Genomic DNA, 17,828 nt, shown 5'->3' with positions numbered 1-17,828 from the left:
ATGCCATCTCTGTGGACTATGTCAGTATGAATGGGCCCGGGAGAGGCGGGAACTTAGCTGAAAGACAGCCCGAATATTGAAACAAGACAGAAAACTCCTCCCAATTTGAATAAAACCCTGAGTGGTGTCAGTAGAAAGCAAATTGAACACTTAGAAAGTACCTTGGCTGCCATGATTTTATGGGTAAGCTCTTGCAACCAAAAGTTTCAGTGAATATATACCACTTTAGTACAAACATAAAAGGTAGGGAAATTCCCAATTTATTTTGAAGAGCTAGCATAATTCAAGTACTAAAACCTGACAGGTGGCATGAGAAAGAATCCTGTAGATGCAGCTTTCTAAAATGATTTTAAATAAAAGCATAGTAAATTACATCTGACAGAGTTAAGGGATTAACGAACACACGGAGGCCAAGAAGGATACCTTCCAGGAATCTGAAAGTGCGGTGATGCCAGGTAAGTAAGTAACATGGTATGCCAAGTAAAGAAGAAAAGTCAATGATTATTCCAATAGGTTCTTGAAAGGACTTTGATAACCTTGAACATTTGTGCCTGTGTTAAAAACCACAACCTCTTTTTAGAGACTGGAAGCTGGCACGACACCCCTCTTCACTTTTGCCACCAGTTCTGCTCCCCTGACGGCAGTTTCGGGAGCCGCGCTCAGCTTCGGTTTGTGACTGTCTTTACTCGGCAGTTTCCGAGGGAGGCTGCCCTGGGCTCGGAGCTCAGCCTTGGCTTCCCACTTCTCCCGCGGGAGCATCACTGCTCTCCCCCTCCCCAGTTCTGGATCACGTTCAAACTCCTATTTCTTGATCCAGTTTCATTTCACATTTGACAATCTATCTTAAAGGAAGCGACAGAACGAGCTCCATCAACAAGCTAGAAGACGCTCAGATTTGGGGGTCTGCTAATTCACTCCGGGAATCAGTCATGTAGGCAGCTTTTGGCTACAGAGTCAAAATTTTATGTGAGATTTTATTTATTCATGGAAATGTTATTTTTAGTACTGACAAGTGGGAAGGGGGGACCAAATTAAGTAAATTAGGCTGAAGTCATATTATAGTACCAAAACATGAAATTATTAAGACCGTTTTGAAAGAATATTATTTTGAAAGAATATTATGAATCATAACAATACGTTAAAAATTTAAACGTACTAAAATACTAAGTTTTTTTAAAAGCAGGAAGCAAAGCTGAAGCTGTATGCAGAATATTATGCTGATATACAGAGAAGGAAATGTTTCAGTACGTTAATAGTAGTTTATCTCTGATGGTGGGACATGATTTTTTTCTTTTCTTCTTTATACTGTTTTGCTATTTCCCAAATTTTTTATAGTGTTCGTCTATTATTCATATATTAAAAAAATAAGATGTGGGTAAAAAGCATTCCATTTGTAATAGCAAAAAACTCTTAAGCATATAAAGAAAAATCTAAAATACCTAAGAACGTATAAGAAGTATACAAAAATTATATGACATAAAGTAGTTAGATCAAAGCAACAAAAACAAACAGCAAACAATGTCAGCAAGACTTCTGAGGGAAGCCAGAGGGCTCCTGATTTTCCAGGAAAGAGGGGACTGAATTGGGAAGTGCTTTAGGACTTTGATTCTTCTTAATTCTTAACAGCAACCGTAAGCCAGCCTCAGCTTTTCTGCTGCATAGAAACACTCTGATATCGTTTTGGAAAGCGCTCAGATACTTTCTGGCAAATGGAAATTAATGAGAATTCAGTAACTTTTCTATTTAGGGCGATATATTGGTTTCTTGAATTATGAAAGGAGATTATAGACAAGGCCATCTGTAGAACGTGACCACAGAGTTCAACCCTTCAAAACTATCGTATCACCTAGACATCAAACCTTAATATATTTTCAGATGCTCGGCAGGTATTACAGGTGAAACCGCACGACCATCGTGTCAGGGAGGCAGCTGCATCACCAGACCATGCAAACGTGACAAAGTAACAGGACTGTACGAAAAGGGCTGTGAGTTCATACCTGGTAGGGACCAGATGGAGAAGGCTTCCATAATGTTTTCACAAAGTATTGGTTCTGTAAGTACCCTGTTCGCTCTTATTTTCCTTTTTTCTTGACATATGAATTTAAAGAGGTTTTTAATCCCAGATTCTGCAAGACAGGGTCTAATGTTAGGAAATTATCAGTGAGCAGCTGAGTCTCTGTGGGACAAGGTGGAAATACAAAATCGGAGATAAAGTCCTATCTTCCCTAGGCCCCATTCTTAAGTCCATTTTTGCTGCTTCATCATCTCCCTCACACTAGCTTTTAGTTTAAGGGCTCAGAATTACTTTAAATGTCCTTAAAGACAGACAAGCACAAAAATCAGTTAAGGAAGAAATTTACCCAGGGGGATCAAGCACTTCCCTTTATTGGTTAATACGGACATGATCAGTCGCCTTTAATTTAATTTTCGGAGATCTGTCTTCAGCCTGCATATTTGCTTTCGGTTGTTAAGTAACATCTATCTTTTTAAGAGTGTTGGTGCCCTTAGGGAGTTTGTGCCTAGTTTTAATAGCTTTAAAATACAGATCTTCCTCCACTTACGAAACATAGTAAGTTGAAAACACTGTAAGCTGAAAATGCAGTTAATATACCTAACCTACCTAACATCATAGCCTAGCCTAGCCAGCCTTGAGTGTGTTCAGAACACCTACACTAGTCTACAGTTGGGCAGAATCATTTAACCTCAAAATCTGTAGTATAATAAAATGTTGTGTATCTCATGTAATTTATTGACTACTGTTCTGAAGTAAAATACAGAATGGTTGTATGGGTATAGAATGGCTGTGAGTGTATAGGTTGGTACCTGCATGGTCATGTGTCTGACTAGGATCTGTGGCTCACTGCCCAGCATCACCAGGCAGTATCCTACCACATATCGTTGGCCCAGGAATAGATCAAAATTCAAAATTCCAGGTATGGTTTCTACTGAATGTGTATTGCTTTTGCACCATTATAAATTCAAAAAATCATAAGTTGAACCATTATAAGTCAGGGACCATTTGCACTACTCAATGATTATTTTAATGACAGACTGGCCATAAAATAGACTTGACAAATTATCTTTCTTTATCAATGCCAAGCATATACATCAGCAAATTTGCACAAACTAAGATAAGTGCATCAGTTAACTGACTGCAGTGAGGAGTGCCTCTTATCTTCCAGTCTCTTACATAAAATTATGTTTCCCTTTTGGAATAGAGAACGAAATAACTTGCAAGAGTCTGTTTGTAACAATGCAGCGTAAGCTTTAAAAATGCGATGCGCATGGTTCGCCAGGGCTGCCCTTCAGTCCGGCTTCACGGTTTATTTCCAGACTTACTCAGAAGCTTCCCAGACGGGGGCCTGGATAGTTTTACATTAATCATAGTTAAATTTGATGCACAGTCAAGTTTGGGAAACTCTGCTTGGGGTTTACATGGAAATTTTTCAGGTTCCCTTGCTACAAGTAGCCATAATGATAATATGGAAACACTACCAAAACAATCTGAAAAAATACAGATAAAGAGAAAAACAGGTGTTTTATAGCTACTGATTACTTTTTAAATTCCTAGAATCCCAGATATTTAATCTTTTTAATTGAATGGTAATACTGCAAAGTCACCGATAGGAGGAGCTAGGCTATACCTTCTTCGTTCCCCCAAATGCCAGGGATAGAAAACTTCAGAAAGGGGTAGACACTATCATTGGCTGTATTAGTATTGTCGCTATTGCATATTTTCACATATAATTCTTGCACAACTATTGCCATTTTTTAGATTAAAAAAACTGACATGCAGATCGGTTAAGATTACTAAAAAACAACAAACTTATATTCAGCTTTATTTATGTGTCAGGCATAGGGCTAAATTTTGAGGAAGGAAAATTTAATGAGACACATTTAATGTGTCACAGACGGATCCACATCCCAAGAAGTGCACTACAGGGTTAAAGGGGCCTCATCGAAGTTTCTGGGGGGTCCTGCAAGCCCGGAGGGTTGAGTGGGAATTCTTCTGCGGAAGGATATGAAATGAGAAAACATTTTGAAAACATGAAGGTAAAGCTCACAACGCAGAAGACAGAGGAAGAGGAGCCCCTTGACCAAGTGGGAATCCTGAGCAAAGACACAGAGATAATAAAACTGTCTGGCAAGTCTGAGCACTTACAGGCTTCAGTGGGGGGAAATCAGAGACTTGGAGCGCATAGCCAGGGCGAGGATGGAGAGCGAAGGGGAAGTCCCAGCCGTGGAGATTGCTGTTTGCTGTGCGGGGTAGTCCAGACTGTAGTGCGTGAGCAACGGTGAGCCACAGAATGATTAGAAGTACAGGAGTGAGATGGAAAAGTCAGACAGCAGACTGCACCATTCTGAGGGAAGGACCACGAGGGCTTGAATGGTGGAGGTTCCTTTGGAGAAGGAGAAAAGATGCTGAGCTGGAGAGAGTGAAATGTATTGGTCTCGGTTATTTCGTAGAGGGAAGAAGGTAGGAAAACTCAGTTTTCTACTTATTCCTGACTGAATTGACAGTGGCGACATCAAGTTAGGAAACACCTGATGATGGGGAGGAGCAGAGCTGGAGGAAAGGTGGTGAGTTCAGCAATGAGCACGTGAAGTTTGAGGAGCCTGTGGGACCTCCCCGTGGATTCTGGAGAGAGCTGGGATGTTGGCTGTTGAAAGTTGGAATGCAGGGTGTTGGTGAGTGGGAAGTAAGGAAATGAGCAGCAAGTGAAAGGATGGAGAGATAAGACGGTACCAAGAGAGAAATTTTGAGAAGCAAATGGCTTGCAGATCGTAGTGATTACTTGAAACAGCAAATTTGAGAATCAGGATGGAAGCCAAGAGCAGGTAAATAGATTGCTGAGGAGCACGAGGGGTCCAATGAGGTCGAAGACACGTTTGAGATAGAAACTCTGAATTATGACTGATTTTCCCCAGCAGTGCTCTGAAATGACTGTGTTGAGATTGAGCCAAGGTTATGGGTTAACAGAGCAGACTGGGGAGGAGGACAGGGAATTAAAATATTTTAAATGTCAGTTTAGATGTGTTTTATTAATTAAAATTAAATGTAAATTATTAAAGGATTTTAACAAGTAGTTCATTGTTCTTTCTACCATTTTATTGACAATTTCAGGTGGTTGAATTCTGTACCAAAAAAAACCACAACAAAGAAGCCCCAAACGAGCAAAACCAAAAATGCAATCTCCGAAGCACATGGGAAGTGATCCAAGGTTCTGAGGACTTTAAGAAAACTGCTCCTATGACAGCAGAGCCACCCAAGCCCACCTTCTCACTGCTGCAGATCGGACAAAGAGTCGTGTGTTTAGTCCTCGATAAGTCTGGAAGCATGGCGGTACGTTCCGCGAGTCCTGGTCCTCTGGATGCGGGTCTCATATTTGTACACAGTACGATTTGGACCACAACTTGGAACTGGCTGAAAATAAACACGACCCCAAGGGTCAGAACAGTTACAACAACAACACTTCCATCAGAAATACCCACCTTGGTTTTATTCAGCAGAAACTCAGCATCAGGTGTCTCATTTGCCAAATTGCATTAGCTTTCAATCTGTGAGCAGATCTGATGAATTACATGGCATTAACATTTTTGTATGTTTCCCTGACAACATGTAGGTCTATGGAACTATTACAGGGCGTTGAACTAATGACTGAACTGAAGTCAAATCTGGCTTATCTGTTAGGGCTATTTATACAAAAGCCCTAAAATCCTGTCCGAAGGTTCTACAAAATATAAAGGAGGGGTTTTCCTCTGTAGAAGGATATACCTTGAATCAGCTTGTTGTCATTTACTCTACATTGTGGCCGCCACTTCCAGATTCCCTCTAGCCTGTTCTGTTGTGAGTCTGCCCATCTAAACCCAGCCTGACTGCTTTTCTTCTGCTCCTCCATTCAGGCAGGTGACCGCCTTAACCGACTCAACCAAGCAGGCAAACTTTTCCTTCTGCAGACAGTTGAACAAGGGTCCTGGGTTGGGATGGTGACATTTGACAGAGCTGCCTATGTGAAAAGTCAACTCATACAGATAAACAGTGGCACTGAAAGAGACATGCTGACCAGAAGCTTACCCACGGTGGCCTCAGGAGGAACGTCCATCTGCTCCGGGCTTCGATCAGCATTTACTGTGAGACACGTTCCCCTACCATAGTTTGCCAGTGTTTATAATCTGTGTCTCCTATGTCCGCTTTCCAGTGTTTTCATACAGTCTAGTGTCTATTTGAATTAGGCAACCAAGGGCAGAGCGATGGTTCCAATGATGCAATGACGCCGGCCCCTGAAGCTTTTGTTAACAAATTCATTCACGCTTTTGTGTTTTTCTGCACCTATGCATTCATGCTTTTCTGCATGCATTTGAAACATGCGTGGTGTGCCTGCTACATGCGGGGCGCTGTGTTGTGCATTAAGACACCACATCTGCTGCCATGGAGCCCATGATCTTATGTGGGGGAGAATCATTAACTACATAGTCACACAAGTGAGTGTATAAACATGAACTGTAGCGAGCGCTGTGAAGAAGGGCACACAGGGATGCTAAGAGGGTATCTTCTGTGAGGAAAGAAAGGAGCTCTGAGTTATGGTAAAGTTTTGAGGCAGCCTAACCCCCCAAACTTCTGAGTATATAGGACTTCCTTTTGGCAAGCAAATGGTTTGCTTATTGAAATAGGAAGCCTTAGGGACTGTAATTATAATTGTATTGCAGGTGTATCCAAAGACCCCACCTGACCAGCCAGTCACATCACCCCTCTACTTAGATATCAATGTCCCCCCATTTTCAAAAAAATCAAGTGAAATTTTCTCTGTCTAATATTTAAGTTATTTCTACAATATAGCCCCTGCCTAACCTTTTCAGGCTTAAGTACCTGGCACTCTCTTCCAAGTATTTTGTGTTTAAGCAAATTGGATCACCTGTCCTTTGCCAGCCCAGCTCCCCACTTCACTTCTCTTCTTTCCTTTGTACAAATCGCTCTCCTTGAGATAACCATCGCAGACACTACCTACTTCTTGACATCCTTCCTTGTCTTTTCAACTGTGTAGAATTTCTCTTTCTGAATCCTATGAACTTTTTTTCTTTTTTTAATGTCTCTTATGATTTTTGGTTCTTCTGTCTTATTTTCTATCATATTCTTTGCTCAAACAAAACTTCTTCAGAGATAGGACTTATCTTTTGACCTCCAGGCTGCTGGTACGATATCTTTTATACAGGAAGTTCTCAGTCAATAAAATTGAATTGAGTTATTCGATCACAATTGATGCTTAATTGCTCCAAATATAGAAGAGAATATTCTATATTTATTTAGAGGCTATTTAGGGCCATAAAATAAAGAATAAGAGGCCGAAAGAAGCTAGCTGGTCTAAGGTCTTGGCCCGGTCTGCCCCCTGCCTGCTGTGGAGCACAACATGTCATTGGGGGCTGTTCCTGATTCCCAAGCAGAAGCAGGAACATTTAGTTTCCAACTCACACTGTTTCATGTTGACAGCGGACTCAGCCATTCCCTCACATGCAGCCCGTCCCTCTGGCCCTTTTATTCCACTTTGAAAGTCAGTTCCCTGTAAGTGGTTTCTATGGCATACACAGTCAGCTGCAAAACCCCTCTCCAGACACCTGCGTACGTCTACATTCTCCTGCCTCTGTCACTCACCCAAGCTTTGATTAAAGAAGCAAATAAGGGAGGGAAACTGACAATGAAATCTCTGACGTGTCATACTAAATTTATGCCATGCAAAGCCCGAGGGGAAGTGACTAACGCCAGGTGGAAAGAACTTCTGGTTCTGCGTTTCCCACTCAAACGGGTGAGAGAGGCAGCTGGGGTTTACGTGGTCCTCCTGCCCTGTAGAGTCTGGGTGTGGGAGCAGGAAGAGCTTGTGTGTGACTTCAGGGTGATGAGATAAAGGGCCATGGATCCTGTGCTGTCTCAAGTCCCCCGGCCCCTGGTGCAGGACCCTGGTCAGTCTGGCAGTGGTGTCTGCTGAGCTGGGGCCACTTTGCTTGTTTTCTTAGCTTGATCACAGACCACTGGTCTCCCCAGCTGTCTCAGCCCCACTCTGGTCTCATTGTTGGAGCAGAGTCGTGAGCATCCGCACGCCCTACGTCCAGCCCTTGGGGGGCTATATCCCCCTCGGCCTCCATGGCAAGATGAACTGTCCTCTTGCCCACCGACTCTCAAGTCAGCTGCCTTCTGCTTCCCCTCTGGGGTGTGTTGGAACTTCTGCCTGTTTTCCAAAGCACGTAGCAGTGGTGGGGAAGGCGACAAGGGAATCCAAACCGAGCCCGTTCTCTGGCCACCCAGGCCCTGCAGCTTGGTCAGGCTGAGGCCACAGCCACCCCGGACAGGCTCCTGGGCTCTAGGCTCTTCCCACGGCAGTAGTCCCAGCTCTGCTCTCTGGCCTCGGAGTGGGCCAGAGGCACCTCTACGCCCAGCTTTCCTTCCAACCTGCTGATGAGGGCCTGCTCTTTCTGAGAGTCTGGTCCAGAGAGGGGGGTTACTTAGGTTTGATTGCCTGTTTCCCCTACTTCTGGGTCCCTCCTCCCACCCTCTTTAGGGGAGCGTGATTTCTTGCCTTCCTCTTCTTAAATGGATAGCACTAGTCTTTCATCTAATTTTTCCTCTATCACAATCTTACCCAACACTGGAAGAAGCAGTAGTCTCACTATACCATGTAAAAAATTGTAATCTGTGTCAATCAGGAGTAGTTAAGACAGAGACGTCATAGGACAACTAGGAACTGAGGATTTAGATGAGCAAAATGCTTTGCTTTAAGCAGAGGGGATATTACAAATTTTAATAATTCATGTGACCTGAGTACTGGCCAATCAGAACCAATAAACAGCTGGTATGGTCAGACTGGTGAATATCACACAGGCTAAAATCTGCCCTGAGTCTAATATCCCCCAGGATTACCCTCATTACATGAGGGTGGTTTCTGAAGGCATCTGGGAACCTCTGAAAGCCGGACAAGGAGAGGTCCCAGGAAGAAAACTAGAAAAACCTTCTCTTCTGCTTTTCCAGTGCTGGGCATCCCTGGAACTGCCCTGTGTCTGACCTTATAGAGCCTTCTCTGCAGCAGGACAACAGAGAGGAAGGACCACTGTCAAGCTTGATGAATGTTGCAGATTTGAAATTGTACCATTTCAAGAGAGAGAGAGACAGAGTTCTGACCATTCCCAGACACTTCTGTTCATTACCCCCTGGAATTTCTCTTCTCATTGCCTTTTTTTTTATTAACTTTTTTTAATTGAGTTATAGTCATTTTACAATGTTGTGTCAAATTCCAGTGTAGAGCACAATTTTTCAGTTGTACATGAGCATATATATATTCATTGCCACATTATTTTCTCCATGAGCTACCATAAGATCTTGTATATATTTCCCTGTGCTATACAGTGTTAGCTTGTTTATATATTCTACACTTTGAAATCCCCATCTGTCCCTTTCCACCCCCGGCCCCCTTGGCAACCACAAATTTGTATTCTATGTCTATGAGTCTGTTTCTGTTTTGTATGTATGTATGTATGTATGTATGTATGTATGTATGTATTTATTTATTTATTTATTTATTTATTTTTTAGATTCTACATATGAGCAATCTCATATGGTATTTTTCTTTTTCTTTCTGGCTTACTTCACTTAGAATGACATTCTTCAGGAGCAGCCATGTTGCTGCAAAATGGCGTTATGTTGTCATTTATACAGCTGAGTAGTATTCCATTGTATAAATATACCACTTCTTCTTTATCCAGTCACCTGTTGATGGGCATTTAGGCTGTTTCCATGTCTTGGCTATTGTAAATGGTGCTTCTATGAACATTGAGGTGCAGGTGTCATTTTGAAGTAGGGTTCCTTCTGGATATATGCCCAGGAGCGGGATTCCTGGGTCATTTGGTAAGTCTATTCCTAGTCGTTTGAGGAATCTCCACACTGTTTTCCACAGTGGCTGCCCCAAACTGCATTCCCACCAGCAGTGTAGGAGGGTTCCCCTTTCTCCACAGCCTCTCCAGCATTTGTCATTTGTGGACTTTTGAATGATGGCCATTCTGACTGGTGTGAGGTGATACCTCATCATAGTTTTGATTTGCATTTCTCTAATAATTAGTGGTATTGAGCATTTTTTCATGTGCCTATTTCTTCCTTGGAGAATTGCTTGTTTAGTTCTTTTGCCCTTTTTTGGATTGGGTTTTTTTTTCTTATTAAATCATATGAGCTGCTTATATATTCTGTAGATCAAGCCTTTGTCAGTTTCATCTACAAAAATTTTCTCCCATTCCATAGGTTGTCGTTTTGTTTTACTTATGGTTTCCTTTGCTTTGCAGAAGCTTGTAAGTTTCATTAGGTCCCATTTGTTTATTCTTGCTTTTATTTCTATTGCTTGAGAAGACTGTTCTAGGAGAACATTTTTGAGATGTATGTCAGATAATGTTTTGCCTATATTTTCTTCTAGGAAGTTTATTGTATCTTGTCTTATGTTTAAGTCTTTGATCCATTTTGAGGTTTTTTTTTTGTGTGTGTGTGTATGGTGTAGGGGAGTGTTCTAGCTTCATTGCTTTACATGCTGCTGTCCTGTTTTCCCAACACCATTTGCTGAAGAGACTGTCTTTATTTCATTGTATATTCTTGCCTCCTTTGTCGAAGATTAGTTGACCAAAAGTTTGTGGGTTCATTTCTGGGCTCTCTATTCTGTTCCATTGGTCTATATGTCTGTTTTGGTACCAATATCATCCTGTCTTGATGACTGTGGCTCTATAGTATTGTCTGAAGTCTGGGAGAGTTATTTCTCCAGCCTCTTTCTTTCTCTTCAGTAATGCTTTGGCAATTCTAGCTCTTTTGTCGTTCCCTATAAATTTTATTATGACTTGTTCTAGTTCTGTGAAACATGTCCTGGGTAATTTGATAGGGATTGCATCAAATCTGTAGATTGCCTTGGGCAGTGTGACCATTTTAACAATATCGATTCTTCCAATCCAAGAGCATGGGATATCATTCCATTTTTTTAAAGTCTTCTTTAATTTCCTTAATCAGTGCTTTATAGTTTTCCATGTATAATCATTTCACCTCATTGGTTAGATTTATTCCCAGATATTTTATTACTTTGGGTGCTATTTTAAAGGGGATTGTTTCTTTACTTTCTTTTTGTGTTGATTTATCGTTAGTGTAAAGAAATGCAGCTGAGTTTTGAATGTTAATCTTGTAACCTGCTACCTTGCTGAATTCTTTGATTGTTTCTAGTAGTTTTTGTGTGGACCTTTTAGGGTTTTCTATATATAGTAACATGTCGTTGGCATATAGTGACACTTTGACCTCTTCTTTTCCAGTTTGGATCACTTTTATTTCTCTGTCTTGCCTGATTGCTGTGGCTAGGATTTCCAAGACTATGTTGAATAAGAGTGGTGATAGTGGGCATCCTTGTCTTGTCCCAGATTTTAGTGGGAAGCTTTTGAGTTTTTCACTGTTGAGTACTATACTGGCTGTAGGTTTGTCATATATAGCTTTTATGATGTTGAGATATGTTCCCTCTATACCCACTTTGGTGAGAGTTTTTATCATAAATGGGTATTGAATGTTATCAAATACTTTTTCTGCATCGATTGAGATGATCATGTGGTTTTTGTCCTTTCTCTTGTGGATGATGACATATTACATTGATTGATTTGCGTATGTTGCACCACCCTTGTGTCCCTGGGATGAAGCACACTTGATCATGATGTATAATCTTTTTTATGTGTTGTTGGATTCTATTTGCTAGTATTTTGGTGAGGATTTTGGCGTCTATGTTCATCAGTGATATTGGCCTATAGTTCTCTTTTTTGGTAGTGTCTTTGCCTGGTTTTGGTATCAGGGTGATGGTGGCTTCACAGAATGAGTTTAGGAGTATTCCCTCCTTTTCAATCTTCTGGAAGAGTTTGAGAAGGACTGGTACGAGTTTTTGTATGTTTGGTAGAATTCCCCAGTGAAGCTGTCTGGTCCTGGACTTTTATTAGTAGGGAAGTTTTTTTAATTGCTAATTCAGTTTCATTTCTAGTGATCATTGCCTTTAAAGGAAGTTTTTCCAAACACGCTGGCCACCCTGAGTCTGATAACTTATGCTTAAATTATGTCCTTAGGTGATTAAGAAGAAATACCCAACAGATGGATCTGAAATTGTGTTACTGACCGATGGGGAGGACAACACTATAAGCACATGCCTTAATGATGTGAAACAAAGTGGAGCCATCATCCACACAGTTGCCCTAGGACCCTCTGCAGCAAAGGAACTAGAGGAGCTGTCTAAAATGACAGGTGAAGGGTACTCTGCTGAGTCCACTGTGTTGTCTCTTCCACTGGACTATGAGATCCGGTGCACTGGGCAGTAGGGGAAGGATGGGTCAGGGACAGATGGGAGAGCAAACTTATTGACCAGCTAGCTGCCCTTGCCCCAAAATGACCTTTAGAACTGACTGCACACATTTATTTTAAAGCCTTGGTTCTAGGATTAGAGCCATCTGGAGAAGATGGCACCAGCACCAGAGAGAACACAAGACTCTTCCCAGACACTTTATAAGGACTGGAAAGAATCTAGGAGGTTAGCCAGCAACCACTCACCTTCAGTTGGCAGCTCCTAGGAGACCCAGGAGAGACAGAGGACAAGCCACTCACTATATAATACCATGATATGAGTGCTCTATTCGCAACAGAGGGTACAATAGGCACCAAGAAGGGAGCCCAGACTTTATCAGGGGAAGGAGGTGTCTAGGAAGATGATATCTGAATTGGGACTTGAACAAGAAGTAGCAGGGAAGGGCAAAGGGCCTGCTGAATCAAACAGAAGGGCACTCCGAAGATGCAGAGTACAATGCAGTTTCTTTGTAAAACTGCTGTGCTTCTATTTTCTACATACAGACAGGTGATTAAAATGGATCCTATAAGAATCTGGCTGCTTCAGTAGAGTAGGTTTTTATGAAAAAAAATTTTTTTTCACTTTGGGCCAGCATGATGGATGTCAATTATTATGCTGTGTTGCCTTCTGAGCCAGCTAAAATGACAGGACTGTTTGCCCCTAACACTTCCTGGTTTAGGCTGGTTTCCAAGAAGCAGAGCCTGAGACAGGGGTTTGGGTGCACATGATTCACAGAGGGAGAGCTCTGAGGAGAAAGGGACAGTGGGGAGCAGGATGGGGCAAGGGAAGGAGCTAAGCACAGATGTGAACTTAGAGGCTAGCTGAAGCCTCATCCTACAGCGGGCTCTTCATTCGGTTGGATAACATGCTTGGTCCAATCTTGAAAAAGGGCTGGCCTTTTGTACCACGGTGTCCATCAGTCAATGGCTATGACTGTCAGGGCAGGACAGAGGTGAGGGGCCATGTAATTTCTCTAGCTAGGGCGGCCCCATTTGGTAAGGCAGTTCTCTAGAAAAGAAGGCAGCTCCATGCCATTAGTCACTAACACCTACAGCAGCTGGGGAGAGATGCACCAGCCCAGACAAAGAGATCTGGGTGAGGCCCCAACGGGATGACCAAAACACTCTCCTTAGACTTTGGATGACATTAACAATTTAAAAGTGCTCTCACGTCAACTATCTTAGTTACACCTGCTCTAAACAGCCCGAGACTGCATGGCCTGGTATATAATCTCATGTTTACTACAGATAATACTTTCCTATAACTGTCCCTAGTCAGCTGTTATTTCCTGCTGTTGTAACATCTTTTCTGATTTGGGAGAAAACTTGAAAGTCAAGCTCGCTAAGATTTTGTCTAAAATAAGAATAAATCAGTAGGCTCAGAGTCAGGCTTGATGGAGTCTCTCATGTGAAAGTACAGGACCCTTACTGCATGAGATTTCAGTTACCAGTTTTGGTCTGTCAGAGGTTCGTGGCTGCCTTGCAGAGAGCTGAAGTGGTCAAATAACTAAGATGATGCTAAAGCTACTATTTAGTGGGATTAAAAATTTAGTATCAGCTTCTGAGCTAATCTGGACTCTTATTTGACGTTGATCTGTTAATGCTTTAATAACACAATAGGACATTCATGTTTGTGTATTCTGCTATGTTTGCAATAGCTAAAATGTTGCAAATACTTGCTTTCTGGAATATAGCCTCTGATAATGTCACTGCATTTTAGGTGGTTTACAGACATATGCTTCAGATCAGGCTCAGAACAACGGCCTCATTGATGCGTTTGGCGCCCTCTCATCAGGAAACAAAGCTGTCTCCCAGCGCTCCATCCAGGTCAGAGTCTTTCCTCTTTAGTTTTGCTTGTTTACAAATAATCATAGCCAAGACGGAGAATTTAATGTTTAAAAGTTTTAAGTTCTACATTCTTCTAGCAGCGAATTAAGAATAAAATAGAAGTTTCAGCCTGATACTAAACATTCCTACAATGCAACGCTACTCACTTAGAGAAGGCAGTTAGTGTTTACTTGTCTGGGAACAATACTAAATGACATCCTCTTAGAAATCAGAAACATTAAAATAGAATGGGTCCAAGAATGGGTCTTTTTAAATATCTGTTAAGGAGCACCCACAGCAATATAATTGGCTCAGAATTTTCTTCAGAGGGGATCGTGTCAGTTTGAATTTTCTGGGACAAGTGTTCAGGGATTTCTTGAACTATTTTCCATTACCTCAAGTCCCTGGTATTGGCCAAGATTTTCATATGATGGATGGGAAGTGATTTGTCCTGGAAGGAGTCCAAGTTGTCAACCCAGAAACTTGCATCTTGTTCCTGGGTCTGTCATTGACTCCGTGACCGTGGGCAAAGAACGTTACCTTGTGCCTCAGTTTCTCAGTCAGGCATGAACCAGGAAACTGCCATGGACCCTTCTCGTTCTAAAATCTCAAGAAAACCAAATATATTTCAGAAGTCTTGGGACATTTTTTAAAAAGGACAAATGTAATGTAATTTTAATGACTCTTCTCTAACAGTAGTAAACATTATTCACATGAATTTTAAGCTAGAGCGAGTGAGCAGTCAGCACCACACCTGTGTGAGTTGTAACTTTAATTGTGAATAAAAGTAAAGGAATAATGTAACATCAAAGCCAAATAATGACAGAATTCAAAACAGCAGGCTTTCTGGTCTATCGATGTAGCATTTGTTCAGGCAAAGAAGACAGCAGTTGTACTCATTTGGGTTATCCTAACTCAGATTTGGAATATCAACTCAAGAGCCCAGTTTGGAAGTGGGAGGAACATGTCTTAGAAAAGCAAGTAAACTGGTGAAATGGCAAGTTCACAGTCAATCAGTTTCTGCCCATTACTTTTGCATTTAAGAAATCTAAAAGAGAGAGAGACACATGGGCAGGACTCCTTTACCCCCCTGATAAGAATCAGCTCTCAGGACCCCTCACTTTCTCCACACCCTAGATCATAATCTACCCACAAAACTAGAAGGTCTGGCTCCATGATCAGGCCACCCTATCTTCTAATGGATCTCAATTTAAGGACCATTAATAATTATCTAGGAAATTATCCTCAAAATCACACTTTCTCTGCCTCTACCTCTGCTCCACCACCCCTTCATTCTGCTCCAAACAACAAATTGGCCTCAGTCACTGACTTATTTCATTTATCTTCATAAGGACTTCAGTAATACTTGACCTAGCAATTCATTCATTGCAATTCAGACAATTCATATGTGGGTGAAAATAAGTACTACTCAGTCCCCGTAAGAGTTTATAATCTGGTAACGAGATGAGCTGTGTATAGCAGTAGGTATAAGGCAAGACGCAGTGTGAGGGCATCAAAGGAGTGATAGAAACAAAGGACTGATGGAGATGAAAGGAGGGAGACACTATTCTCAGCTGGTAGGTGAGATGGACATCAGTGAGAGCTTCATGGAGAAAGTGACTTTTGAACTGAATTTCAAAAGATAGGTGAGGCTTAGACAAATGGAGATGAACGTACAGACTTCCAGGAAAAGCAGAGAATGTGACAGTCATAGAGACAGGAGTTTATGAGAATCGTTTGGGGAAGTGGTCTGGTTTGAATCAGCAATGTAGGAATCAACATTGTGGAAGCTAAGGCTGGAATAGTAATTTAGAATTGGATCATAATAGATCCTAATATCAAACCAAGAGCTCAGGCATCACTGAACCCTTTTTAATGGGGGCAACTGAGAGCTGAAGGCAGAATGGAAGAGACTGTGATGGGAGCTATATTCTCTAGAAAGTAAAGAGTTGTTTTTCTTAACAGCTTGAGAGTAAGGGATTAACCCTCCAGAGCAGTCAGTGGATGAACGGCACAGTGATTGTGGACAGCACTGTGGGAAAAGACACTTTGTTTCTCGTCACCTGGACAACTGCTCCCCCTCAAATCCTTCTCTGGGATCCCAGTGGAAAGAAACAAGATGGCTTTGTAGTGGACAAGCAAACCAAAATGGCCTACCTCCAAATCCCAGGCATTGCCAAGGTATGGACCCGGCTTTTTGCCTTCACACAATTTGACAAGATAAAGTAAAACTTTTGCAGAATAAGCTGTAAATAATTATAAATAAATAATCTATAGCTTTTTAAATAAGGGTGGTTGCTAAAAAAGAGCCAGTACTGAATAAAAGAGAGAACAAGGAAAAATCACCATCCAATGGAAATCACTCAGTGTGATAGTAAATCAAGAAAAAGTCAATAAAAACATTGGTGACATTTTCTCCAGGTAGTAAAAGGAGAACCTTCTGATTACACAGCAGGCAAGATGCGTAATGATCCTTGACGCTTTGGCACCATGAAAACTATTTCCTCTGTCTCGAACCTGTCAATTGAATCCTGCTCTTGAGAAACCAGGGCTGTGATAATGACACAGCTTTCAGACCTCATTTACCCCAGCTAGGATTTTCTTGACAGTAAGAACTAAATTAGTCCAAATTCACCAAAGTTTCCCTCGGCTGAGAGAGGATCAATATCTTAGATACGCTTGCCAAGTACCTGTATCAGATGGGCTCTTCCTGTAGGTGGCCCTGAAGTCAGGTCTGTATTACCTGAGGTTGTTAACTGGAAACGTCTCCATTTGTTTTGGACAGGTTGGCACTTGGAAGTACAGCCTGCAAGCAAGCTCACAAACCCTGACTTTGACTGTCACCTCCCGTGCATCCAGTGCTACCTTGCCTCCAGTTACAGTGACCTCTAAAATGGACAAAGACACAGGCAAATTCCCTCACCCAATGGTAGTTTATGCAAAGATTCACCAAGGAGACTTGCCAATTCTCAGGGCCAAGGTCACAGCCCTGATAGAATCAGTGAATGGGAAAACAGTTACATTGGAATTATTGGACAATGGAGCAGGTAAGCAACTACCCAAGGAACTGAGGAAGATACCTTTCTTTTCCAAAAGGCAACCAGGGGACAGCAGGAGGGCATGCTGTGATGAGGACAGTTAGAAGCAGGGAGTCCAGCATCAGGGTTCTGGCTGGGGGAGCTCTCTGCCTCCCCACAATTCCTATATTTCAAAACGTTGGAAAACAGAAACGGGCCAACCTTCACTTCTGTAAAGACCAGACACATCAGTGGCTCAAACGCAACAGGCTCAGAGACTCCAAGGAGTTGTCAGTGGGAATCCACACCCCCTGAAAGGGGAGGAGAAGAATGAGTAGCTATTTTGTGTTAGGAATTTGTGTGAAAATTAGATAGATGGATGGAGACATAGATGAATAGATCTTTTTTTTTTTATCTTCACCACACACTTTTGATATATTATTAACCCCACATTACAGATGGAAACAGGTTTTCACATTTAGAAAGCAGCAGAGATGGATTCAAGTATGGTTATATGTGACTCATATCTATGTGGTTTCTATATGATCTTGCACCCAAGGTAAAAATTCTGCCTATTATTTTGTATGTAAGATGTCTAACAGGGAGAG

General features: G+C 41.8%; 1 protein-coding gene across 1 annotated transcript in view; it reads left to right on the top strand.

Moving 5' to 3' along the window:
- CLCA1 (chloride channel accessory 1) overlaps positions 1 to 17,828 on the top strand; it is a 29,898-nt gene that overhangs the window by 7,729 nt on the left and 4,341 nt on the right. The window contains exons 5-11 of the mRNA XM_015240662.3: positions 1,876 to 2,053; positions 5,126 to 5,344; positions 5,905 to 6,132; positions 12,106 to 12,280; positions 14,097 to 14,203; positions 16,169 to 16,384; positions 16,989 to 17,250. Of these exons, the coding sequence (XP_015096148.3) occupies positions 1,876 to 2,053; positions 5,126 to 5,344; positions 5,905 to 6,132; positions 12,106 to 12,280; positions 14,097 to 14,203; positions 16,169 to 16,384; positions 16,989 to 17,250 (1,385 nt within the window). The remainder of the gene's footprint in view (positions 1 to 1,875; positions 2,054 to 5,125; positions 5,345 to 5,904; positions 6,133 to 12,105; positions 12,281 to 14,096; positions 14,204 to 16,168; positions 16,385 to 16,988; positions 17,251 to 17,828) is intronic.

This window comes from Vicugna pacos, chromosome 13, assembly GCF_048564905.1.
Source record: "Vicugna pacos chromosome 13, VicPac4, whole genome shotgun sequence".
Classification (NCBI taxonomy): domain Eukaryota; kingdom Metazoa; phylum Chordata; class Mammalia; order Artiodactyla; family Camelidae; genus Vicugna; species Vicugna pacos.
Note: the sequence above shows the minus strand (reverse complement) of the source record. Positions and strands in the feature narration are given on the sequence as shown.